Source organism: Motacilla alba, chromosome 13 (genome assembly GCF_015832195.1).
Source record: "Motacilla alba alba isolate MOTALB_02 chromosome 13, Motacilla_alba_V1.0_pri, whole genome shotgun sequence".
Lineage (NCBI taxonomy): Eukaryota > Metazoa > Chordata > Aves > Passeriformes > Motacillidae > Motacilla > Motacilla alba.
Window position 1 is genome coordinate 16370564 of NC_052028.1, and position 26513 is coordinate 16397076.

Sequence of the window (26513 nt, forward strand, 5' to 3'; positions counted from 1 at the left end):
TGAGCTCAGGTCCTGCGCTTACCTGGGGTGGACACTGCCAGCAAGGTCGCTTCCCGCAGGAAATCCAAGGTTCAATTGGCAGCTTCTGGCACAGCCTTCCAAAACTGAGGGTAAACCCACAGCAGCTCCACGGGCCGGTGTCAAAGCTGCCCTAATTCAATGTGGTGAGTCCTTGGGAGGAATCAATGAAAGCAGCAGGTGAAAAGTTGTGAGCAGGGAACAAAGGGCGTTTGGGTTCTGTGGTGGGAGCTCTCCCGAGCAGCCCAGGGGATGAGGCAGAGATTTCCCCCTGCACCCACAGGGCAAAACATGAATTTTTTTCTCCTCCTGAGCAGAGAAGAGCATGGGAGGGACAGGGAGGCATCTCCTTGTCCCACCAGAACACGGGAACCGAAGCGTTTGTGTGAGAGTGCTGTTAATCAAAGAGGAAGGAGCCCGCAGAAATGCTCTGCTCTCGAGGTGCAGTTCTCACTCCTCACCGAGCAGCGTCAGCCCAGCACCATCTGAAAATGCACCGAAGCCGCCCAGGGAGCGGCTGCTGCGCTTCAGACCCCCAGAACCTCAGCTTGGTGCCGAAAATGTCCCTGCTCCTGAGCAGCAGGAGAGGCTCCAGCTCGCTTTTATTCAGCCTCGCAAAGTCCAAATGCCAGGAGTTACTCTAAGTCAGCAAAACCCAGAGCAGGAGCGAAGCTGAGCTGAGGTCACAGCTGGCAAGCAGGCACAAAATCAGACCCCATGCCCAGGTTTCTCAGTCTGTTACTTTATTAGAGAGGTCTTCACATCATGGTGGTGGCCCCACTGAAGATATTTTACAAAATATTTTAAAAAACCCTTTTTATTCGAAGCCACAATTTTTAAAATCGTGTCCCATCCCCCCCCGGGAAGAGCAAGCTGTGTTTAATTGTGGTTCCTCCTGAACAGGGAACAAGAGAAAAATCCTCTTTTGAAAGGAGGGAGAATGATAAGCGCGCTGTAAACGTGACAGTCAGATGATGTGCTCCCCTTCTAGGTGAGGGACACGGCACTGGAGCCAGGGAGAGAACACAGAATGCAAAAATGGGGCACAGAGCCACTCCTGCCTCTGTTGGCAAGGCTGTGATGCTCTCTGCAAGCTGAAATCCAGCTGGACTGGAGGAAGGGACCCCTGGTTTACCACGGGGGCAGTGCCTCAGCTCGGAGAGCCCCCAGAAGATCCTCCCTGGTGGCCGCGGGCTGTGCAGAGAGGGACGGTGCTGCCTGGGCTGCTGGGGGAGGCACCAGAGGCAGCAGCGGCCCTCCGCTGAGGGAGGGGACAGTGTGCTGCTGCAGGACAGCTGCTGCAGGGGACAGGGCTCTGATCGCTGGGACACAGCCCTTGCAGGACCAGAACCAGAGCCACTGGGGCTGCTGTAACAGCCTGCAGGGGATTAGGGTCTCCAGTCGGCCCCTTGTCCCGTTTAGCAGCATCCCTCGGCATTCACTACCCTGCCAGCAGCTCCCAGGCTGGTGTCAGCACACCTGGAAGGCACAATGCAGGTTCTGGAGGTGGGGCAGGAGCCCTTGCTGTGCTCATTAACAGAGACAGCACTGCTGGGAAATCAGAGGGAACCTGGAATGGCCCAAAGAGACAGAGCCTTGCCAGCCTGCAGGAGGATTACAAATATGGATTCGGGGCTCTAAAAGGGTAGGAAATGCACTCCCCAGATCCAGAGTTAAAGACCTGGGGGCTGCCTCCTTCAGCCCAGTACCTAGAAGTGAGGCACATCACATACCACCTTTCCCTGAAATGCCAATAAATCAGCAGAGGGGACTTGAGAATAACAACTTTTTTTCTTATATTTTCTTTTCTTTTTTTAAAGCAGATTCTTTTTTTCTTGCTAAAGAAACAGGTCTCAAACAAACAATGTTGTCCAGAAAAAAACCAAAAAACCAATTTAAGTGCTGCCTTACACCTTTGGGTTGTGTAAAGAAGAAGGTGCTGCCAGTGAGGTCCCTGAGCCCTCCCCAGCTCTGTGCTCCCAGTCCCACCCAGCAGCTCAGCCAAGCCCTGCCTTGTGCAGGAGGGGACAGAAAGGACAGAGGACCTGCTCTGCCACTCTGCCACGACTCCCAGCCAGGAGAACCATCCAAAAAGCTGTGGCACATCACAAGGAGATGAGACATCAGTGGACAAGGGGATGCTGGGAGCAACAAGCTCCTTTGCATCTCCTCTTCCCCCGTTCCACTGCTCCTCTGGATGCTCTGCAGCCACAACCCGCTGGCCAGGCTGCCTGACCCACCTGGCCCCACACAGAAACGACTTAAAAACCAGCCTCGAGCACCTGTGTGACCGTGAGAGCTCTGGCAGTAACATCCTTCACCCCGCACTCATCCCCAGGGCACAGGACAGTGACAGACGCTCCACCGTGTCACCACAGGACTGAGAGCTGTCCCCAACCTCCCCCTCTGCGCCTGCACAGCCTCAGAACCAAAGCCTGGGCAGTGCATCAGCCAAACCAGCCTCTGATCACAGAGTTAGTGCCACAGGGGCTGTGGTGCCACTGGTCACAGCAGAGGAAGAGCAGAAGCGTCTTCGGGAGGACATCCAGCCCCTTTCTGCACAGTCTGTGTGGCGAGCAGGAGGAAAGCAAAAACCCAGCCCTCCCTGGGCAAAAAAAAACCCCAAATCTCTGTCTCTCTGTGGCAATAACAGGGCCACGTGGAGAGGAGCGAGTCTGAGGCCAAGGTGAGTTTCAGACAATGCCAGAGCTGCTGTGCCCCAGGCCAGGCCTTGGGGCACAGGGACAGGAGCAGCCAGGGCGGAGAGGGAGGTGACAGCCCTGCCCTGAGGGGCTTTTCTCCTGATCAGAGTGGTCACTGCTCCAGTCTGAGCTGACAAACCCGGTGAGCACCAGGCTCACCCAGGAAGCATCCAGCCATCAGTGCAAGGACAGTCCAGAGAGGCTCCTGCCCCAATTCCCAGCCTGGAGCTCCAGGGAAAGCCACCCCGAGTTCCAGCCAGCATCCCTCAGTGCAGAGGCCACGTTCATCCCAGGCAGAGGGTGCTGGGGTGAGAAGGGGCTGCTGAGAGGGTCCTCCCGGTCCAAGCTGCCCCCAGCAGCCCAGGAGGACACGGCCAGTACCAGCTGGTGGCCTGCCAGGCGTTACAAGCTCTCTGAGGAGCTGAAGGGGACGAACTTGGCGTGTTTGCTCGGGGACACTGGCACCTGCCCATCGGCCTCCTCGCTCAGCTTGAAGAACATCTCCTGCTCACGCTTCTTCTGGTTCAGCTCATCCTCCAGGGCCTTGAGCAAAGAGAACAACACAAGAGCTGGGTTTGAGATCGTTCTGGAGCCATGGGCGCTGTCCCTCCAGCCAGGCAGGACACCCTGCTCACAGCCAGGAGGTCCCACCTTCTTCCGTGGTCTCAGCTTGTCCCGCCACTCCTTCATGTGCTGGTTGTGGCTCTCATCCAGGGACTTCAGCTTCTGGGTTTCGTGCTCGATCAGGAGGTGACACTTCTCATTCTAAAGACACATCAGCAAACACAACACCCATCAGCAGCTGCAACTCTACATCCAGTGGTCAAATGTTGGGTTAAGCTCTTTTCTGACTTAGGGATGGGGTAACTGAGAGGTGTTTTAAAAACTTTTATTCCATTTCCAGTCTCATGTGAAGGCTGAGACAATGCAGATGTTATAATTTATGCTATTACAATCAGAAGCTAATTATTTCTGAATTATAATACATTATAAGTGTTTCTTGGCTTATCAGCTTTAGTTACATCTATTTCTTACAGTCAAACAGGATTTGTCTTGGGCAAGAGACATTCAGAGCTGTGAGCTCCATGTTCAGACCCAATGTCTTAGGCAGAGACATCCAGAGCTCTGAGCTCCACGTTTAGACAACGGCAACAAAAACCTCTCAAGGCAAGAGCAAGGGGACACCAACCCCTGTCAGTCCTCTGCAGCCACTCCTCCAGAGGCTGAGCCCTGCACAGGCAGCTCTGGCAGAGCAAGCCATGAGGGATGAGTACCTGGAGATGCTGGAGCTCGTTGGTGTTGCTCTCACACTGGGCCTGCATGTCCTTCATCTGCGACTCGTGCTTCTGCTGCTGGTGCAGCCGCTCTGCCTTCTGCCTCTTCTCCTCCTGCAGAGCAAACTGGCAGAGGGAAAAGCAATGTGTAGGCAGCACTGCCCTGGTCTCTGGGGCTGCCTGAGAGACCAGCCCAGCTTCCATTACTGCACAGGGAAGAAGGAATTTGTGTTGCTTCCCAGCACAAGTCACGATGGCTGAAAACCACACATGACGCCACAAAACAGAGCCCTCCAGCCCAGCAGTAAATTAAACCCTGGAAACAGGAATTTGGGAAAAGGCAGCTTTCTCCCCCTACTGAGCCAAGCCTCAACTCCTGGTGCCTTTTCAGGCCCTGACCTGTTTGATCTTCTCCCTCTGCTCGGAGGCGCTGCCGCTGGAGTGGATGTGGAGGCTCTTCTTGTACATGGCCATGCGGGTCTTGCCCTCGCTGCGCTGGATCTTGGGCAGCCGGGCCCTCTCCTGCTGCTGCCTCACCTTCAGCTGCTCCAGCATGCGCTGGTTGTAGCGCTGCATCTGCTCCCTCTCCTGCAGGCACACAGGGCTCAGAGGGGAGGGACAGCTGGGACAGCTGGAGAGCAGGTTTGGGAATAGCCCGGAGGTGGCTGGTGACACTCCAAAGGGGTAAGAGGGGATGGCAAGGACTGAACGTGCTGGGAAAGCAGAGGAGAAGGGGCTGGAAGTGCCAGTCTCCACTCCATGCTCTGGGAATCACCCATGCCAAATCCTGGGCAGTGGCAGATTTCCAGAAAAGCCCCCCAGAATTCCCAACTTCCTGCACATTAAATGCTCACAACACAGAGCACACATCCCAGGCAAGAAGGCTTCATTGCCTTCTTGACACCAGCTTTACTCTGGTCCTTTTTCACTAATAATGACCAAGCCCTTTGACTCCCAACCCACCCCTAGAATTACAGAATTCACAGAATTACAGAGTATTCCGAGTTGGAAGGGACCCACAAGGATCGAATCCAGCTCTTAAGTGAATGGCCCATATGGGGACTGAACACACAGCCTTGGTGATTTCCCCCCTTTCAGCCTGGAAGGGAAGCACCCGAGGACACTTTGCTGACCCACACCAGCGTGGGAAGGTGCAAAGCCTTCACCTTCTCGTGCTTCCGGAGCAGCTCGTGCCTCTGGAGGAAATACTGGTCCTTCAGCTGCTGCTTGATGAGCTGGTGCTTCTCCTGCTGCTGACGCTCTTCCAGATCCCAGATGCTAGCTTCCCGGTCTGTGGGGAGGAGAAGGAGCAGGAGATCACCCACCCTGGCCTCTCATCCTGGTCACACAAAGTGTCCCGAGCTCGAGAGACCTCTGTGCGCACCAAGAGGGCAGCAGATGTTGGGGGTGATCATTCACCTCCTGTTTTCCGAGAGAAATTGGTTGCAAACATATTGGAACCCGATTTCTTGCAATTATGAAGCCTAATTGGTTCATATTTGTAAAGCACTTTGAAGATTAAAGCACTAAGTATTATTATTGTTAAACATTTAGACAGGACCTGGCAAGGCTGGTTTTTTCCACATCCCATCCTGCCAGCTTGCAACTCTGTCACAGCATCTGCTGCGTGGGAAGAGCCAGGGCTGGATAAACCCATGGTTGCTGCACTCCCTCCCCTCCCTCACAGCCTTTGCCACCCACCTCTCATCAGCTGCTGCTTCTTGTTGAGGCACTCCCGCTCCTTGTCACAGATCTCTCTTTTGTTCTGGGCAATGATGTTCTTCATGGCCTGCTCCAGGTCCTCCTTCTGCTTGGCCAAAAACTCCTGTTCCTGTTAACAAACCAGCAGTGCCACCACGAGCTCGCCCTCTGCTGCAGCTTGGAAAGCAGCTGCTGGTGTTTCAGAACCTGCCAGTCCCTCCAGCAGGAAGGATGCTTTATTCTACTGCACGTTTCCCACTCCTGGAACTGGGGGAATCTTCCCTGAGGCTCACCATGGTTTGTTTTTTCTGGGTGAAGTCGTCCATCTTCGCCTTCAGGTTCCCTTTGCGCTGCTGCCGTGGCAGCTTCTCAACCTCGTTCTTGACCTGAGGGGAGGAAATTAAATTTCCCTGCAGGGCACTTTAGGCCAGGAACAGCCCTACCTCGAGTCACTGAACAGCTCAGGAATCACCCAAAAGACCCTCGGGATCACCCAAAACCAGCTCAGGAATCACCAAGAAGGCTCTCAGGAATCACCCAAAAACACCTCAGGAATCACCCAGAACCATCTAAGGAATCACCCCAAAACACCTCAGGAATCACCCAAAACCAGCTCAGGAATCACCCAGAACCATCTCAGGAATCACCCAGAACCATCTAAGGAATCACCCAGAGCCATCTAGGGAATCACCCAAAAGCACCTCAGGAATCACCCAAAAGCACCTCAGGAATCACCAAACTAGGACCTCAGGAATCACCCAAAACCAGCTCAGGAATCACCCAAAAGCACCTCAGGAATCTTCCAAAAGCACCTCAGGAACCACCCAAAACCAAGACTTCCCTCATAAAACACCAACAGCTTTCCTCTCAAGTTCCGCCACGGGAATTGCTGAACTTCTCAGGAAGAAAGAGGTGTGGGAAATCACCTTCCCTCCCTCCCTCCCATCCCCAACGTTCACCTCCTTCTTCATCTGCTTGAGCTGCTCCAGGAAGCGGGCGTGCTCGCGCTCCTGCTCCAGGCGGATGCGCCTGGCCTCCTCGCGCCGCCGCAGCGCGTGCTCCTGCTCCATCCTCTCGATCTGCTGCTTCTGCTGCCGCTCCAGGTTCTCCAGCTCCGTGTCGTAGAACTTCTTCTTCGCCTGCCCAGGAAAGGTCAGGGTTAGGGTTCCTGCTTTGCTGCGTTCCAAAAGTTTAAAAAGAAAAGTGAAAAGAGAAAAAAAAGAATAAAAGGGGCAGGGGGGTTGTTTCTGCTTGGATTGAGCTTCTTTACACAGGAGGGAAACTTCCAACCAACATCTCACAAAGTTTGGAGCTCTGTGCTCCAACACTGCCCTCGTGCCATGGAAGGAGAAGATCTTTAAGGACCCTTCCAGTTCTGTGATTAGCTACAATATTATTTTACTTCAACAGAAGGGACCGAGTGTGTGAGGCCAGTTTATTCAATTTACACTCAAAGCCTTGCCAGATTTCCTGCTGTCACACTCAGGCCGTGCTGCTTTCTTATTTAAAGGTTTGTTGTTTTTTTTCCCTGTGAATTACAACAGCACTATAAACTGTTTCTCACAGTAGCCATGAACAGACACAAAAGAAAAGATCATGAAAGAGAGAAAAGTCCAGAACAGCCCTTCCCCTGTGACACCCTGCCAGACAAAGGCTGCCAGTGCCTCTCAAGCTGCTTAATGCCCACAAAACCTCCATCCTCCACCCATGCTTCGAATCCCAAAGGGGTTCCTGTGGTGCCCAAGGCTGTTGCAACCCGGAGAGCATCCCCGTGTGGGGCACCTGCAGAGGAGCTGGGTTCCCAGGGGTTCCCAGGGGTTCTCCCTGCCCTCCTACCATCATTTCCTGCTCGAAGCGCCGCAGCATCTGCTCCTGCTGCAGCTGGTGTTTGCTGTTCAGCTGGGCCTGGTTCCTGTGCTCCTCCTTCTGCAGCAGCCGCAGCTCCCGCAGCTCCTGGCGCCTGCAGAGGGGCAGGGGGACAGAGAGATGCAGGGTCAGGCCAGGTGGGGGGGATGTGATGGGCAGAGATGGTCCCGTGCACAAGCAGAGCATTTCAGCAGGGGGTGGAAGCTGCAGCGCGCCCTGCCCTGCTCTGGAGGGAGATCCCTGATGCGCTCCAGGGGCTGGGACACTGCAGGATGCTGCTCATGGGAACTGCTGGAAAGCCACCAGCTCCCGCAGCTAAGGCCTGTCAGCATTCACAGCTTCCCAAACCAGCCCTGGCAAGGCTCCTGAGGGGGTTCTGCAGGGACTGGTGTCCCCCAGCAGCCCAAATACCCATTGTGCCAGCTGGGTTAGTGCTCACTGCTCCTCAAGTCCCAAGCTGGACTGCTCTGGCCTGGCCTCTGTGCTCTGTATCCGTTCTCACTCACACCTGGGTGGCAAAAAAGGGCAGTTTTCCCAAATTCTGACCCATCTACGACGGCATTGCATCCCTCCCCTCATCCAGCTCACCAGGAAATGAGCTCTGCTAATGAGCTTTTACATAAATCTGATACTGGGGCTGAGGAATAAGGCAGCCACAGGGACACAGTGTTTAGGACAAATTATCCTCTCAGGGAGTCCCCGAGAGCAGCACGAGGGAGCCTGGAATTGGGCATCAAATGAAACGATTTGTATTTTAATTATTTTAAGGGCCTTTTCATTTCAGTGCTAGAAACAGCAGCTCCTCTTTCTGAGAGTAAGTCAGGGAGGTTTGAAAGCTGTAAGATCTGCAAAGGAGTCATCAAGGAGAGAGGATGCACCCATGAATATTAAATAATGCTCCAGGAGTTTACAACTCCCTTGGCCATTCTGTTAATGAAGTCTGAGGAGATTTCAGAACAAAAGGGAGAGGAACATCTTGAGAAGATTTCTGAGCTAATTTCCACTGAGCCAGGCATCTGCAGCCCTGGGGACACATTCAGCCATTCCCAGAGGACAGAGCCAGCCACAACAAACCTCTCCTTGTCACAGCCTTGCTGCACCTTGAGCTGAATCCCTCCTTCCCCTGTCCAAGCAGGACCAAGACAACAAAGAGGACTTTAGGTCGCCCCTGGATTAGCTCAGAGAGAGGAAAACCCTGCCCTCCCTCCATCGCAGTGCCCCACTTGCCTGAGGAACCTCATTTCTTCATCCTTCTTCTCGTCCTCGCTGATGATCTTGGAGGTGGTGACGCTCACCTCCACCCCATCCACCACGAACTTGCGGGTGCGTTTCAGGGTCTTCTTCTGCATCCGCGAGTCCTGGGGTGGGCAGGGAGGAGAGGGGGGGCTGTGAAGCAGCTCCCCAGGGCTGCAAGAGCTGCGCTGGAGCCCTCAGAGCAGTTTTAATGCTCTGTTATTCGTGAGGAACATACAGAAGGAAAGCACATGGAGCACAAACCATCGGTGAAGTTGGAGATCCAGCCTGGCTATCAAACCACGGAGCAGCGGGACTTCTGCCCTGAAGAAACCTGACCCACCTCCCACAGACCCTCCCTCACCATGATCTGACAGGGGTTACTCCCTGAAAAGCACAAAAAACTCCTTTCCCCTTCTAAAGGACCAACTCAGAGAGCAAATCTCTGTGTGGCATCATATTCCTCCTCCTCGAGGATTCCAGGTGTCCTGGAAAGGAGGAGGAGGATAAATTCCTGTGCAAGAGCATCACATTTCCAGTCATTAGGGATTGCAGGCTGCTCTGGGGGATGTTGGCTCTCCAGCTCCCAGCAGGAGGTGGGGAAGGTTTTGCCAAGAAAGGTTTTTAGGCATGTTTCTGTGCCGGGAAGTTCTCGCTCAGGCAGGCAATGTGACAAAGATCTTGTGCAACACATCCCTCTGCCCCCTCAAGCCACGGCATTTCTTCTCCTGGAGCTCAGCAAATCCCATTCCAGTTATTTTGCCTCTTCCTCTCAGCCCTGCTGACCTGGGCAGCTCCAGGTCAAGCATTCCCAGCCTCCAGGAAGCTTTAGCAAAAGCCAAGAAGCTTTGTGCAGTCCCTGCTGACACAACCCAGGCCAGATGTAGGGCAGGTTGGGAAAACTGAGAGGCACAAGCCCAGATGAACTTTGCCCTGGGATCAGGCATGCTAGGGAAGGGCAGCAGAATGATGGACTATGGATAAAGTTTAGGAAGCCCCATTTGGGGTTTCACCCTTGAGCAAGGACTAGTCAGGCTCGTGGTGTGGTTACTGCACACAAAATACACACAAGACATCGGACTTCCCCCAGATTTCAGTGGCCTGGCACAGAAGAGGACACATGAACCTTCAGCAACTCCGCCAAGAGCTCCTCCTTCACTTGAGGACATGCCACATCCCCCTGGCACAGCTCAACCCAGCTGTAAATGCTGTGCTGGCCTGAGCCCACCTGGGACAGGCAGCATGGAAAACGAACCCTGGAAAGCCTTTCCTGGGGAAGGGTTCCTCCCTTCTCCATGTCCCTGCACCCTCTGGCACCACTCTCACCTTGAGGGAGATGGAGCCGCTCTCCCTGTTGAGGGACAGGTCAGCAGACAAGGAGATGGTGAGGTCCATGCTCTCGGAGGCTGAAGTGCTGCCGGAATCCGAGTCCCTTTTGGAGCGGGGGAATGGCCCCAGGGGCTCCAGGCTTCCATTGGCCAGCTTCTCCTCGCTGAAGTTCTCCAGGAAAACACTCTCTGGTCGCTCCACGATGCTCTTCCTCTCCCCCATGCTCTTCCTCTCTCCAAGGCTCTTCCCCTCTTCAAGGCTCTTCCTCTCCTCGATGCTCTTCTCCTCCCCAATGCTCTTCCTCTCCTCAACGCTCTTCCTCTCCTCAAGGCTCTTTCCCTCCCCAATGCTCTTCCTCTCCTCGATGCTCTTCCTCTCCTCGATGCTCTTCCTCTCCTCGATGCTCTTCCTCTCCCCAAGGCTCTTCCTCTCCTCCCTGCCTGGCCTGGGCTCCTTGTTCCCCTCCGTTGAGTTTCCCAAATGTCCTGGCTGCAGGATGATGTCCGGCTTGTCCTGGGTGGCCGAGGAGGCCGAGCTGGGTTTTGTGGAGTGGTTGCTCTCCAGTTTGTCACTGTCACTGCTCATCCCTTTATCCGAGGCTTTGTGGCTCTGGCCCTCTGTGGTGTCCTTGCCAGTCCCCATGGAGCCGTTCACAGCTTTGGGCAGGGACGAGTCCGGAGGTTTCTCCCCATCAAAGCTCAGCTGGCTCACCTCGGAGGGGTCCCGCTTGTGCTTCCCAGGGGGCTGCAAAGACAGGCGAGGGCAGATGTTGGGTTTGGCACCACCACTCAACACAACTGCAAGGGCTAACAAGGCAGAGCAAAGTCACCCTGAACTAATCTGGGAGGGAATGTCCCTTTCAGGACATCTGCACTGGGATGCTTCCGTCTTTCCCCAGGTTTGTGGCCCCAAGGATCCTGGGTGGAAGGAAGAGGAACAATGAAAAAGCCCCAGAACCTGCACACCCTTAAGAGGCAGATGAGGAATTGGCACACCAAACTCCTTTTCCCATGGCTAACTCCACTGTGGACGAGCCCCTTCCCTTTGTGACAGAGGAGGGAGGTCCAGACATGTCCCCAAGGAGCTCTGAGATGTCCCCTTCAAAGAGCTAAAGATTTGCCCAGCTCCCTCCTCAGACTGGTGGTCCCTCCACGTGCTGCTGGCTTTGCTTCCCCTCCAGCTTCTCCAGCCTGCATCAGGGCTTGCTTCCCTTTTTTTTTCCCTTTTTCCTTTTGTTTTTTAACCCCTTTTCATGAGCCCCTCCTGCGAGTGGGCACCGGGCCACCCCCCAGCACCATTATTTATTTCTCCATGCCCTTGGCAGCCACCAAAACCCAGCCCCTCCCAGGCCAAGCAACCGCTTCCCCTCCCCCTGATGTGACCCACACCCGTTTTCAGGAGCTGAAAAAATCAGCAGGTTCTTTCCCTCAGCACAGCCACCGTGGGGAAGCCACTCACCGAGGCAGACTCCGAGGAGTCATCCTCCTCTGCTTCATCCCGGCTGTCCTCGATCTCCTCCATCACCTCGGCCTTGGCCTCGGCCACCAGCTCCCGCAGGGCCCTGTTGCTGGTGACCTTGCTGACAAAGGGATGCTGAAAACCAAGCACAATGAAAATGTCAGCTGGCCAAAGCCACACCTTGTGAGCCCAAGGGCAGTTTAATGGCTGAAAAATGCCATGAACTTTCCAAACAAGGCAGAAATAATCTGAATCCAGTCTAGGGTCACTGCTCTGGTCCCTACCTCCAGCAGCTGGGCAGCACTGGGCCGGGTCTCTGGGTTCTTGTCCAGCGCCTTCTTCAGGAAATCTCTGAACTCCAGGGACCTTCAAACACAGCTGGTGGTGAGAAATTCAGCACAGGAAAGGCCTCAAATAGCAGGGGGATCAGCTTGATCCCTCAGCAGGTTCTGGCCCAGCTCGCAACTGGCCATAATCAGCATTTTGCTCCCATGAGAAACCCTGTGCTCAGGAATTCTGATTGTTTGTATGACAAGCAGCAACAGGGCCAGGTCAGGGACAAGGTTTTGCCTTTTCCTGTGCTGGCAGCAGATGGTGGGGACTGAGCCCCAGCCCCTGTGCCCCAGGCAGGGCAGGACACAGCAGCTGTCCCCCAAAGGAGCCCATGGCAGCAGGAGCTGCCTGGGGACAAGGAGCCATCCCCAGAGCCCCAGTGGGGAAGGGTGGCTGTGAAGGAGCAGGAACCCCATAGGAGGGCACCCTCAGCCTGCAAAGTGCAGCTCTGAGCTCCAGAGCGTGGCCCTGATGTCACTTCTGGGCAGCTCCCGAGGCAGCTCCCACCCTGCCTGCTGCCTGTGACAATGCTGGGACTCCAGGGCTCTGCCAGTCATTTGCTGCTGGCTGACCTGCAGCAGCTTTTATGATTTAAAAAGAAGTAAATAAATAAAATAAATAAATAATTAAAAATTAACTAGCTAGTTTTCTTTAAATTAACTGGCTAGTTTTCTTTTACGTGCAGAATTGGCTTTCCAGACTTCAGGGAAAGCACTTCTGGAGCTCTTGGCCATCTCCAACTTTAGAGAAAAATCTGCCCTTCATGCACACGGGTTGTTTTGAGAACAGCCAAGGGGTCACCCCTGATTTTGGGGGCTCTGTGGGTGAGCAGCAGCTCTCCCTGTGCTGCCTGGACACCGTGAGCACAGCGTGAGCATCCTGCCCTCGGCCAGCACTGCCTTCCCAGCCCCTCGCACACAGCTGGAGCTGGAATACAGCTGCAACCCTACTCAAATGGAAGAAAACTGCTAAAAGCAGCTGGTTTTTCTCCGTGTGTGAGCTGGGAGGTGCTCCCTGGGCTGCCCCCTCACCATTTGGAAGGGCAGCTGAGCGTGGGCGGGTCGGACTTGGCGATCTTCAGCAGGACCCTCATGGGGTTGAGCTCGTGGTGGGGTGGCTCAATCTGGGCCATCTCGATCAGGGTGATGCCCAGGGACCAGATGTCAGCCTTGTAGTCGTAGGGAGTGTCCTTCATGGTCTCGCACATCACCACCTCCGGGGCCATCCTGCGAAGGGCAGAGCGGGGCCGGGGTGACGCCTGGCAGCAGCAATTAAACCTTTCAAATCACCCACAGAGCTGCAGGAAACACAGCTTTTCCCTCCAGTGCTGCAGAAAGCACAGCTTTCCCCCCCAGCTTTGGGTTTCAGAAGCTGCAGCATCTTTTCCACGGGGCACAGCCCCCTCCCTCCTCCCCAGAAAACCCCCAGGCCGTTGACATCTGGCGCGGATGTTGCCTCAGAGCATCAATTAATCCCTGCAATTCCACTCCTTCAGCAAGCTGGCTGATTTAGAGGTTGTGTTTCTGGGGCAGGGACTCGTTCCCATGCGCTTGGAGTGGCTTCAAAGCCCATCTCAGCCCCGGGGTGGGGAGAGCAGGGGGAGCACGCTGGTGTGACCCTCGCTCCAAGCCTGGAGCACTGTGACCCCTCTGCAGCACGCAGGCTGCTCACAGCTCTGCTCAGGCAAGGAAAACCCCTGAAACGTGCAGGAAATGGCCAAGAATGCTCATTCAGATCCTCCCACTCCAAGGCACTGTGGCCCAACACAGCCCAAAGCTCCAGAGCAAACCTGATCTTCAGGAGTGAAGCCCTTCATGAACAGGGGACTCACCAGTAAGGGGTCCCAATGAAGGAATCTCGCTTCTGCAAGGTTTTCATGTTCTTGGCAGACACTCCAAAGTCAGCTGCAAAGAGCAATAACATTAGAGGCTGGAGGAAAGCTGAAAAACCCTTCTGAGTTAGCACACTGGGCTGAGGCACAGACTGGAAAGCAAACAACACACACTGTGTCCTCTGAGCTGAGCATCAGGAATTAAACTTGGTCTGGGGTACATGACCCCCAGGATTTTCCTCTCCCATGTGCTATAAAACAGGCACGACAACCCCCTCCTGCCAAACCTTACACGTCTAGGAGGAAATGGAGCTCTTTTCTGCAAACAAAAGCAGCTCCATGGCAGATTTCAGGACTAAAGTCTGATTTTTAGAGCAGAAAAACCAGAGTGGTGTTACATTCCTCCACAGCAGATTTCAGGATCTATTTCCTAGCAAAAAGCCTGATTTTAGAGCAGAAAAACCAGAGTGGTGTTACATTCCTCCACAGCAGATTTCAGGATCTATTTCCTAGCAAAAAGCCTGATTTTTAGAGCAGAATAACCAAAGTGGTGTTACATTCCTCCATGGCAGATTTCAGGATCTATTTCCTAGCAGGAAGCCTGATTTTAGAGCAGAAAAACCAAACTGCTGTTCCATTCCTTCTCTCCCCTCCAGCCACTCCAAGATGCCTCCCCCTGATTTTGTCCCTTCTGAGCTCAACCCAAATTGAAGTGGTCAGGGGGTCCTGAGCCCACCCCCGGAGGGTTTGCTCTCTGGGACAGCCCTGGTGGCAGCTGGAAGAGCTGTCCCCCGTCCCCAGGCTGAGCTCAGGGTGTCCCTGCCTGGGGGTCACCCTCCTGCAGACAAATCCAGCCTCTCCTCCCCCAGCAGGTCGCTGGGTGCCAATTTAACTCCAGAGCTGGCAAAGGAGCCCTTTGGCAACGCTGCCCCTGTCACCACCAAAGCCGCTGTGCAGATAAGAGGAATTCTTCCAGCTCCCAGCCCTGCCAACTGGAACCCTGCTCAGGATGCTCAGCAGGCCAAAAGGCACAGAAATTGGCTTCGGAGAGGGATTAAACAAACCCAGGGAGGAAAAATCCATCGTGGGGCTGAGCTGGCTGTGCCCTGGGGGCTCAGCACAGCACGCAGCTCCGTTTGCCTTCCCCTGGAACAAAACCTTCCCCTGCTTGTGCTGCTGCTCCTCGGGCAGCAGAGGAGCAGCCCTCAATCCCCACACTCAGGTGTGGTGTTTTCTGGGGTGCCCCGTGGCAGGAAGGAATGAATGTGACTCCATGTTCTTAGAAGGCTAGTTTATTATTATATTATATTATATTATATTATATTATATTATATTATGTTATGTTATGTTATGTTATGTTATGTTATATTATATTATATTATATTATATTATATTATATATAGTATATTAATTAGATTTATTATATTATATTGCATTATATTGTATTATAGTGTATATATAATATTATATAATATTATATATCTAACATATCTAACATATATTATATATTATTATATATATTATATTATGTTGCATTATATTATATTTTAAATATTATATTATATATATTCTATTCTATTGTATTATATTATATATATTATATATATTCTATTCTATTCTATTCTATTCTATTCTATTATAAATAGTATATTAATTAGATTAATTATATTATATTATGTTGCATTATATTGTATTATAGTGTATATATAACATTATATAATATAATATATATAATATATATAATATATTATATATATTATATATTATATTATTATATATTATATTATGTTGTATTATATTTTAAATATTATATTATATATTCTATTCTATTGTATTATTTTATATATTATATTATATTATATTATATTATATTATATTATATTATATTATATTATATTATATTATATTATATTATGAATGCTATACTAAACTGTACTAAAGATCAGAGGAAGGACACAGACAGAAGGCTACAAAGAATGAGAATGAAAACTCGTGACTCCTCCAGAGCCCTGCCACAGCTGGCTGTGATTGGTCATTAAGCCAAAACAATTCCCATGAAAGCAATGAACCGAGCACTGTGGGTAAACAATCTCCAAACGCATTCCACAGCAGCAAAGCACAGGAGAAGCAAACCAGACAATTATTGTTTTCCTTTTTCTCTGAGGCTTCTCAGCTTCCCAGGAGAAGATCTCCTGGCGGAGGGATTTTTCAGGAAAATATGGCAGTGACACTCGGGACACCCAAACCGCACAAAGCCAGCTCCAGCTGTCCCTGGGGGTGGTGCCAGGGGCTGACTCACCCAGCTTGATGTCCCCATCCTGGGTGAGGAGCACGTTGCCAGCCTTCAGGTCCCTGTGGATGATCCTTTTGCTGTGCAGGTAGTGCAGGGCTTCCAACATCTGGCGGCAAATCACCTGGATCTGCGGCTCAGTCAGGCCCCTGTCCAGCTCTGCAGGGAATGACAGGGGGTCAGACAGGACAGGGACAAAGGGACAGTCACCTGAGCAGCAGGAAGGGCCAGGTTACCCAGCAGGGCATGGCAAAGCCACTGTCCCTGTGTCAGAGCAGCAGGGGATGATGGAAATCAGCTTGTAAAGGTGATTTATTCCCTAAGCCAGCACTCGCAGCAGAATTTCCACCTCCTGGAGCTGCTGGCTCCTTGCTCCCTCCTGGGAATGCTCCCTGCAGCAGCGGGGGAGGAGGATGAGGAGGGGGAGGCAGAAATGCTGGGGGTGGGGTCTGAACTGCAAATTCCCTGACAATTTGGGACAACAGACACGCTGGGTCTCAGCCAGCGTCTGTGACAGGAGGGAGCTGCACTGGGCTCACACGCAGGCATGAACACCAGCAGCCCTCATTCCCCAGGGAAAGGGGAACCAGGGAATGTGGGGGTGCAGTGCAGCCCCCTAAACACCACCAGGGACACAGCGCTTTCCAAAGAACAGGATTGAAATGCTCAGCAGGGTCATCCCTACCCCCTGCTCTGAGCTGGCATTTTGGGTAGCACCAGTGCCAGGGTTCAGGGAGCGTCTGGACACTCTCAGGCACGTGATGGGATTCTTGAGGCTGTTCTGAGCAGGGTCAGGAGCTGGATTTTGTGTGTCCCTTCCAGCTCAGGATGTTTTGTGATTCGGTGATTCCATTCTGGAGGCTCACAGGGACAGGCGTGACCTCCCTGCTGAGCTCTGCTGGGCCCCTCCACCAGCCCAGGGTGACAGCTCTGCAGAGCATCACCCCTCCAGATGGCCAGCATCTCCTGAGCTGCCCTCCCTGCTCAGCAGGGCCTCTGCAGTGCAGATCCCTCCTCCAGCAGGGTTCAGACAGCACCAGATGGGGCTGAGGGAGGGACCCCAGCCCCTGGGACAGATGTTTGCTCAGAGCAAGGATCTTAACCACAGCCTGGGAGTGCTGGGTCAGCCACTTTCTTCCTCCTTTCCTCACCAACAGCTCCCCTGCTCTGGGAAAAGCTGATATTTTCACCCTCCATCTGGCAAAAAAAGAAGTTCCAGCGGGATGGAAGTTTTCCACAAGTTTTGTACATAAGATTTTGAAGGGCTGCAGGTGGGGATGGGGAGGTGGGACAGGCAGCACTCAGCATTTCTGGAATTCTGGGATTTACTTATTCTGAATTTACTGATTCTGGGAGCATTGCTGAGCTCCAGCTCCTCCTCACCCTCACTCAGGGGTCACAGCCAGGCTGCTCTCTCATGGTTTTCCATGCTGCCCCTGCCAGCTCCTCCAGAGAGAAGCCATGAATGCTCAGGAGCATTTTTATGTCCCAAGAGATGGGTAAAACCCCCCCTGCTGAGGTTTTCCACAGGGAAGGCATCATTCCCTCCAGCACTTCAGGAAAGGTATTTTTTCACACAGTGATTTGCAGCAGCTTTAAAGAAATTCCCAAAAGGAGGGGCAAGGTTTAAGGGCTGAGCTAAAGATGATAAATTTGGAAATAAAAAGCAAGCGAGGCCTTTGGAATGATCAGGGCTGACAAGGAGTAACCCCCAGGGAGATGTGGCTCTGTCCCAGGGCTCTGGCAAGGTGATGTCAGAGCATCACATCTGCTGTGCGGAGGGGATGTCACCCCAGGGGCACCCCCAGAGGGGCTGTGCCACCAGCCAGGGCTCTTTTGGGGGCAGCCACCCATCCCTGCCCCCAGCAGCTCTCTCTGTGTGGGAGGGAGGAGCTGGAAAAGGGGAGATTGCTGGGGTTGCTGCAAGCAGCAGTGCAGCAGAGCTCCGCGCCTCACCCAGTGACTGACACCACATGGAGAAGCCAGCAAAAACATCTGGGGGAATTCACCTCGACAGGCGCCCAGCTTCAACAGCTCAGCCCTGCTGGGAGCTGTGGGAACGGGATCCCAGTGCCCCCAGCAGACAAATACTGAAATTCGGCTTTCCCCTGCAGCCAGACTCTCCCTTCTCCCCACCCCTGCTGATCCCAGCAGCTCGAATCACAAAGGGACATGAAAACAGCCCCAAAACTCCGCCAGGGCTGCCACACCTTCTGCTCAGGGGATGAAACAGGCAGAGAACGGGCAGCTGTGGCACCCATGCCATCTGTCTGAGGGCTGCTCCCGGTGCCAGGAGGCTGGAAGTGCCCAGAGGGCACGGCCCCGGGCACAGCCGCACTCACCCAGCATCGTGGCATCCACGGCCCCGCCGGGGCAGAACTCGATCAGGATCTGGGGGGGCAAAGAGAGAGTTAAAGCCAGGCTGTGTCTCACCGGGCAAAGGGAAGAGCAGGAAAGCTGGGTTTGATTCCCGGTGAGAACAAGCTGCCCCTCAGCCCCACCCGGGCTGTGCGAGCTCCCCTTGGGCACTGCAGGGAGCTCCGAGCCCCGGGGTCACCCTCTGCCACCCTCTGCCCAGCTCCCAGGGACCCTCCCGGGGCTGGGACACCCCCAGCAGGGTGACCCTCCCCAGGACACCCCCAGCAGCCCCGTAGCTGATGCCCACCCCAGCAGCAGCTTCAGGATTTGGAGCTGCCCCCGATTCCATCCCTCCCCTGCCTTTGGGAGCAGCGCTGCCAGCAGGATGGGATAACTGTCATAGCTGCGAGCTGACGTGGCTGAGAGATTCAGGCAGGATTTTCCCTGCCAAATGAGGGATGGGGAGGGCTCTCGTGTCTTTAGGGAAGGTTTTTTTAGCTGTTTTTATTTGCTCACCAGTTCATTGCTCTCTTATTTTGAGCACTTCGAGGGGAAAGCGTGGCAATAAACAGGGTGAGCACGTTCCCCAGCTGCTGCCATTTTTCCCCAGGGATGTGCAGAGCCCTGCCAGTCCCACACATCTGCTTGCCATCCCTCCCAGTTGCCCCCAGCACCTCAGGCATGCAGATCCTAAACCCTCTGGCTCAGCCAGAGCCGCCCTCAGGTCCCTGCTCCCCTCTGGGGCTGCTCAGATAAACTGATTACAATTTCAAGCAGCCAGGGATTACAGGGGACAAGAGATGCTTCACCTCCTCGAGAAGCTCTGCTCCTTGTGGAGGTGACACAGGGCAGCATTCCAGAGTGGTGAAATGCCAGAGGTGACAGTGAGGACAGGCCTGAGCAGTGTTTACAGCTCAGCTCTCTAAAGCCATCGAGAGGGGGTCACGTTACTCAGAGCAGCTCCAAGCACTGGCCCAGGAGCTCAAGGGGAGAAGGCTCAAGCTCCATTTCCCGTGGTTTGATCCTGCAGCTCCAGGAAAGCCACATCCCACCCCCGAGATCCCCTGCAGGGGCAAGGGAAAGCAGCTATCCTGCTGGGAGACCACGGGGAGCAGGAGCAGGACTGGGATGGAGCAGAGCTGGAACTGCTCTGGGGCAATCAGCCCAGGGCCAAGGGGTCAGAGAGGGACAAACTGAGGGGACAAACCTGGGCAGGTGGGACAGAGGCACCACTGGAGGAGAATTACAGGGGCCAGGGCAGAAACAGGCAGGTGGAGAGAAACAGCTGGGGGGAAGACAACTGAACCATTCCCAAAGCAGGAGAACCAATGCCCACCTGGCACAGCTCCAGGGGGAAGCCTGGCAGCAGGGATGGGGCCAGCAGAGCATCAATGGGACACACCAACACTTGGTTGTTCTTTAATACCTTGAGCCAGAGCACCAGCAGCTTCCTGAGCACACGGAAAGGCAGGAATTGTCTCCTGCCATGGTGCCCCCAGGCAGAGATCTGCCCTGTGCCCCACTGTCACCCCCAGCAGCTCCAGGAACATCATTCCAATCTGTCATTTTTGTGGTGTTCCCCACCACATTCATCAGAGCAGAACAGACCAGCAGTGGCCACCAGCCCTTCGTGGGCTCCTCAGAGCAAACCTCACAAAATTGCAGCCAGGTTTGCAGCCTGGCAAAGAGAAAAGGAGCAGCACCAGTCCCTGTGGGGCAGCGTGACCCTGTGTGTTTATCCAGGCTGGGCACTGGGAACAGGGAAAACTTCCAAATGTGCATTTCCAACAAGGGCAGAGACGCCAAAGAATAATTCTGGGTGTGGCCAGAGCAGCTAAAAAAATAACGAGCTCGTTTCAGCCCCAAAAATGCTATTTGAACAAACACAGCTGGCCATGTCCCAGCTCATCCTCCAAGCACACTTCCTTCCAGGAGCAGGGCCAGCCTGCAGAGCATTCTGCCATCGAGGCAGGCCCGGTGACATCAGCAGCTGTGTGAGAGCTGGGAGCACCCACACCTCCTGCCGCTGCTGCTCGGGGCCCTGTGGGTGTGCAGGGAGCAGCCTGGAGCAAACATCCTGTTCCTAATGATTTCCTCTGCACAAGGAATCCAGGGACTTCCTCAGCCCAGGCAGCTGGGGGGACACGGGGTTCCTGTGCCACATCAATGCTCCTACAAATCCACCGTGGATGTTTTAGTCTCCGGTCCATTCCAACCACCCCAAAAGTCACTGGCAGCTCCATTTCTGAGTTATCTGAGCCACACGATGGAGTGACAGCCACAGGCAGAGCCCCCAGCCCCAAATCTACCCCAGGCAAGGAGCTCAGAACGCCCTGGGCTCACTCCCAGCTCCAAGGGGTGCTCTGGCTGCACGCACAGGGACAGATTTGGGCAGCTGGGTTGAAAGAGAAAGGAACTTGCTCTCGCTACCTCTGAAAACCTTGGTGACAGTTTAAATAAAACATGTGAAACAAAACAAAAACACAGAGGTCTGCATGCACACACCACAAAAGCTTTCCTTCTCAAAACACCTTTGCAACAGGCAATGTTAGATTTAAATTAATAACAGAAGGTCCACTCAAGTTAAATTTGGATCACCTCGATTTTCCCCGTGGTTCATCTTAATCCTGTGTTCACCACAGCAGGATCTGGAAGCATTTTGGGTCTGACAAACCGGGAGCAGCCTCTCCTGCCCAGGTACTGAGGTGCCCCCAAGGTGGCACTGAGACCCAGCTCGCTCCTCCCAGCCTGGGCAGGACAGCTCCTGCCTCCCGGGCATGTCTGAACACCTGGAACTTTCTACATGGCTGAAACAAAGAGAAAAGCCACACACAAAACGCTTATCTCGGGAGATAATGTCACCAAACACTGCCCAGTGGCCAAGGGTGGCACAGCTGCTGGCCCCAGCAGGGTTTGGCTCTTACTCACCCCGTTGGCACTCAGAGGGCAGTGCCCACAAACCCTTCCCTGGCAGAAAAGCCTCTGGCAGGCAGAAAAGGGCCAGGGGGGTGGAAAACAAAATCCACCAGCTGGGAAAGCTGGGGGCAGCTCCTGCCAGGGGTGCTCACAGCCACCAGAGCCCCTGAGGACAGAGCAGCCCTGGGCTGGCAGCCCAGTGGTGCCAAGGCTCTGGGGGTGAGGGCTGCCTGCAGGCTTCTCCGGGGACTCTGCTGCTCGTGCAGAGCTCCTTGAGGAGTTTGGGGTCACAGAGGGGCTCCAGAGCTCCCACGGCCATTCCTGTTGGGGGGGTTTGTTCTCTGTTGGTGTTCTGAATGTCTGTGAATGTGTGGTTCTGGGGAAATCCTGTCCCAGATGTGCAGTACACCCCTGCAGCAATGAAGGAATCTCATTAAGAGCCTTCAGGAGGTCAGGGAATGGGTTCATGCCCCTCTGTCCATCATTTGTGGGACCATTGTGTGGGCAGGAGTGGGGAGATGGGAGGGCTGGAGCACATGTCACATGGTGGGAGATTGCAGGAGCTGGCATTGTCCAGGCTGGCTCCGGGGACATCCCAGATTTTGGGTTTTACCTGTCTTAATAAACTAGTTTTAACTTGGGGGCCCAGTGCAGGATCAGGAGCCGGACTTTGACGATCCTGGTGGGTCCCTTCCAGCTCAGGATATTCTCAGGTGATTCTGTGACACCGTGACAAGGACTGCAGCCCCCAGCACCCCTGTGCCCCCAGACCCACCTTGCCTGGCCCAGGAGCTGCAGCACAGCTCCAGCCCTCACAATTTCCTCCCGAGGCTGCAGCCGTGGGGCTCTCGTTGTTTGTGTCAGCAGCTGCTGGAAGCCACAGCATCCTGCTGCCACGGTCACCCCGGCACCCACACGTGGCTCTGCCACGTTTCTGGGGCAGCTCTGAGGTGTCCTTGTCACCCCGAGCGGAAAGCACGCCCCAGCACAGCCTTGTGCTGGCACGCAGGGGCTGCAGAGATAAGAAAACCAAATTTGATAAAGGAAACCGTGCTGCACTTGCAGAGAGAGCTGGGGAAGGAAGCGCTGCCAGGTTCCCTCCTGCCACCCATCACATCTGGTCGTCCTCCTCTCCATCCAGAGTGTGGAGCTGGCACAAAGCAGCAGTAATTTCCACCTGGGTGTTTTCCAAACTGGAGCAGGGCATGGAAAAGGAGTGTCACAGCTGGCCCCAGCCCTGCTCCACGTGGAGCTGGCACTGCAGGGACAGCACGCTGCTCCCTGGGCTGCAGAGGAAGGAGCCAGATGTGCCCACAGGGCTGCCCCAGCAGGGCTTTCCTGGCATCACCACCCCCCTACAGGAAAAGCAGACAGGAATCCTTCACATTCAGCAAAACCACAACAAAGGGGAAAGGGAAAGAGCCAGAGGAGCTGGGGGCCCTGGCTGCCTCCAGCTGGGCACACAGGGATGAGCTGCCCGCTGGGAGGGTGGCAGTGAGAGGCACAGAACAGTGACAGGGACTGCCAGCTACAAAACCTCCCTGCTCCAGGAGCTGTCCTGGCATTCCTCAGGCTGCCTGGCTGTGCCCTCACCCTCTGTCCCCACCCCTGGCCCTGCTGTCCCCCTGCCTGTGGTCAATCTGCTGAGCCAGCACTGCTGTGGGCTCAATCCCACCCTTCTTTCCCCCATATCCCTGTGATGCACACTGCTTCCCAAGCTGCCTCATTTGGGAGCCAACAGCTTGGGAGGGAAGGAGAGGACCCTGCTCATGCTGGGCTACAGGAGCAGAGGGGGAAAGAAACCCCCTTAGGGTGAATTTACAAAGCTGCTCTTTCTTTTACAAAGCTCCCTGTGCCACCACTGATGAAGGTGAAGGTTTGGCCACAAAATCTGGTGCCAAAATAACCGGAGTCACCTGGCTCCATCTCCTGTCCCCAAAGCCCACACATCCCCTGGGCTGAGCCCAGCAAAAAGTTGGGACACATTTCTGCTTCCCAGGGCTGAGAAAGCTTCTGGGTGACACTGGCACCAGACACAGAGCCATTCCTCGCTGGTGGGAGGAACACAGGGATGCATTCAGGCACAGGAGCCACATTTAGTGAGGGTCAAGAGGCACATCCTTTATCTGTGTGACATCTGAACCCAAGCTCTGGTGGTTAACAGTGAAGCTACACTGTCCTGGTGGCTGCAAGAGGAGGCAGGGAAAGGAATGTGGGATCAGAGCTGCCAGGAGCAGATCAGAGTGGGACCAGAACCTCCAGGAACAGATCAGAGCAGGATCAGAACCTCCAGGAGCAGATCAGAGTGGGACCAGACCTTCCAGGAACAGATCAGAACCTCCAGGAGCAGATCAGAGTGGGACCAGACCTTCCAGGAACAGATCAGAACCTCCAGGAGCAGATCAGAGCGGGATCAGAGCTGCCAGGAGCAGATCAGAGCGGGACCAGACCCTCCAGGAGCAGACCAGAGTGGGACCAGACCCTCCAGGAGCAGACCAGAGCAGGATCAGCTCTGGGAACCTCTCCCTCACAGCACTGGGGAGCACAGGACCACAGGGGTGGATTTGAGGAGCACCACTGTGGCTTTTGGAGGCCACTTGGTCAGGTCTCCTCTCTCCCTCACAGTGGGGCCGTGCAGGAGCAGCTGCCTGAGCCTCCCTGCTATCTGCCCAGCCTTCCCCGCTCCCACCCAAGTCCCGGGACTGAGTTTACATTACGGAGCAGAGGGAGGAGGTGGCTCACATTCCTGCACCCACTCCACTTGGCACCTTCCCCAGCAGCCTCTGCCCATTGCTCTTCACCCCACACCCCAAAGGGCTGGGACAGCACGGGGAGATTCCTCCAGCATCACTCAGAAAGCACCAGATGGGCTCACCCAGAGCTGCTCTGCTCTCTGCTGGGGGCTGAACCACAAAATCCTTCCTGAGCTCATTCCTAGAGCCCCACGAGGCCAGAGCACCGCCAAGACAAAAGGGGACGACACCCAAGGGCCACTGGGAGCTGCAAAAGCCACCAGCTCCGGCTGCAGCCGGCCCTCAGCGGCCACCAGAGAGGGCACAGAACAATCCAGAAGCCACCAAAAGCCTCTTGGCTGCCCCAGAGCAGCACAAATGTCAAAAGCTGGCCTGACATGGCAAGTATGCTGTAGGTGGAAGTGAAATAATTCCCCCTCTGTAAGAGAAGGCTCCAAGCTTGCCAATTTTCCCTCACGGACAAGGACACCATTCAGAGACTTTAAATATAATAAACCTTTTCTGCCCCCTTTTCTGGAGAAAATAACCTACAGAGAAAAATATTTGAAATCAGAAATGAAAAAGGCTGTCCCCATAAGGGGTGGGGGGAAGAAGATGCAGGGCAGGAAACAGGGAACACAAAGTTTAGGGAGTTTCAGAGTGAGAAAACTTTATGGAGAACAAAGTCAATACTCCTGGCGAAGCGCAGAGCTCCCTGCTGATCTTAAGGAAACTGGGGACGAGTTCTCCACATTTAAATCACTGCAAGATGACAAAATGTTTCCTTGGACTGCCCCCCACAGATGGCAGAAATATTCCCATCCCTACTGCAGTTCTGGCAGCACAAATTGAAACTCCCTTCAGTTCAACCAAATGGTTTTGATGTTGCCAAAAGCATCTTTTGCTGCTTGGAGGGCTGTGAGTGGGATCCCTTTTCTCACCACGTTATCAGCATTTAGAGGCCACTGAGTTCACTTTGTTACGGGATGGGAAGCAAAACTCCCAGAATCATGTCAGATATAAATAGCAAAAAGGAAGGAGTTGCTGTTTCAGTGGGAAGATTCCCCAGCCCCAAGTGCCCCGAGTCTGTGTTGGCATCTAAAAAAGGGATGATGCATCTCAGAAGGGCAAAGCTCACTGGGGGAGCTGGAGTTTGACCCAGGACAAGTTTCCTGGTGGCTTTTATCAAGTCAGCAGTTCCAGCACAGCCCCAAAGCCTCACCTGGCCATGAGGACAGTTCAGTGATGGGGCAGCAAAGGGCTTGCTGAGTTTTCCACTCCTGCCTGGCATCTCCCTAGAAACAACAACCACTTGTGCTAATCGTCCCCACATTCCCAGCACAGGGTGCCTGGATCCATCGCTCAACCTGAGTGTTGCTGTTTAACAGTTCCAGTGAGGGCTTTGAAGTCAATGGATCACTCCAGGCCACGAGCTCTGCAAAAGGACATCCCTCCCTCCCTCCAAATGACAACTTTCAGGCTATATCTGAAACAGGATAAAGTTTAAACCTGCAAGCTATCCCTCCTTGCAGGGTTTGGGCTGAAGTTGGGTTTCAAGGCGCTGTCTGCTATCCACGGGGAGCTCATAAATATTCCTTCCTATGCAAACACTGCTCCTTAGCATTCCCTTGGAGATCCAGCCAAGTGGGAACGTGGCTTATTGCAATTCAGTCCTAAACAAAGTTTTCAGGTGCTTTGAAAACTGATTTGCCTATAAGGCTTCTTGTCTGCTCTGCTTTTCTTTTCATGAAACTCTGGCCTCACGTTCTAACCCTGCCCTGGGACTCGGCAGCCAGGGCTTATTCCCAAGTGCCATTTACCCCTGGGGAAACTTTAGGCAAATCCCTGTCTGTGCCTTCACTCTCAGAGCCAGGATAATGACACCAGGTCTTTTCTAAAGCATTCCAGGGTGTGCAGATGACAAGGCTGGGCAATCACAAGGAATTATTATGGCTTCAAGAAGCTCTTCATGCAACGTTATCCTGTGCAAAGGGTGGCAGACAAAGGTTCCTGTTCTCCTTTGGGCTGTCGTGTTGGTACCTGTAGGAGCACTCCTGAACTCAGCTGGGCTTTGGCAATTTGCCTGATACATAAATCATTTTGGGGGTTGCTAAAAATCGTTTGGTTTCCCTCTGTTTTAAGGGAAACCCCCCAATTTTACCCAGAATAGGATTTAGAGTGACGTGCCAGGAGGCTGAATGCTGAAGCTCACGTTCACAGCACAGAGGGGGCTCGTGGAACCTGCTGCCCAGATTTCCAGCAGAAGATTGAGACCTCCAGGTCTTTGGGAATGGCCAGGCAGGAGGATGTCACCCAGAGATGTGACGCACAGCATCCCAGCAGGCAGAGAGAAGGGAAGGAAGATGTCACCCAGAGATGTGACCCACAGCATCCCAGCAGGCAGCCCCAAAGCTGGAGCAGAAGTGACCACCCACTTCAATTCTGCTACTCTGAACAGCAAACTGCTGACCC

At 54.0% G+C, this 26513-nt stretch overlaps 1 protein-coding gene across 1 annotated transcript in view; it reads right to left on the reverse strand.

Moving 5' to 3' along the window:
* Positions 1-720: 720 nt before the first annotated feature.
* STK10 (serine/threonine kinase 10) overlaps positions 721-26513 on the reverse strand; it is a 41691-nt gene continuing 15898 nt past the window's right edge. The window contains exons 3-19 of the mRNA XM_038150174.1: positions 18378-18426; positions 16045-16194; positions 13746-13818; positions 12946-13140; positions 11866-11947; positions 11582-11716; positions 10121-10867; positions 8789-8919; positions 7532-7655; positions 6655-6834; positions 5989-6081; positions 5696-5825; positions 5161-5285; positions 4394-4582; positions 3995-4120; positions 3372-3485; positions 721-3263 (exon numbers count right to left, since the gene is read on the reverse strand). Coding sequence (XP_038006102.1) covers positions 3123-3263; positions 3372-3485; positions 3995-4120; positions 4394-4582; positions 5161-5285; positions 5696-5825; positions 5989-6081; positions 6655-6834; positions 7532-7655; positions 8789-8919; positions 10121-10867; positions 11582-11716; positions 11866-11947; positions 12946-13140; positions 13746-13818; positions 16045-16194; positions 18378-18426 — 2784 coding nt within the window. The 3' untranslated portion in view covers positions 721-3122. The remainder of the gene's footprint in view (positions 3264-3371; positions 3486-3994; positions 4121-4393; positions 4583-5160; positions 5286-5695; positions 5826-5988; positions 6082-6654; positions 6835-7531; positions 7656-8788; positions 8920-10120; positions 10868-11581; positions 11717-11865; positions 11948-12945; positions 13141-13745; positions 13819-16044; positions 16195-18377; positions 18427-26513) is intronic.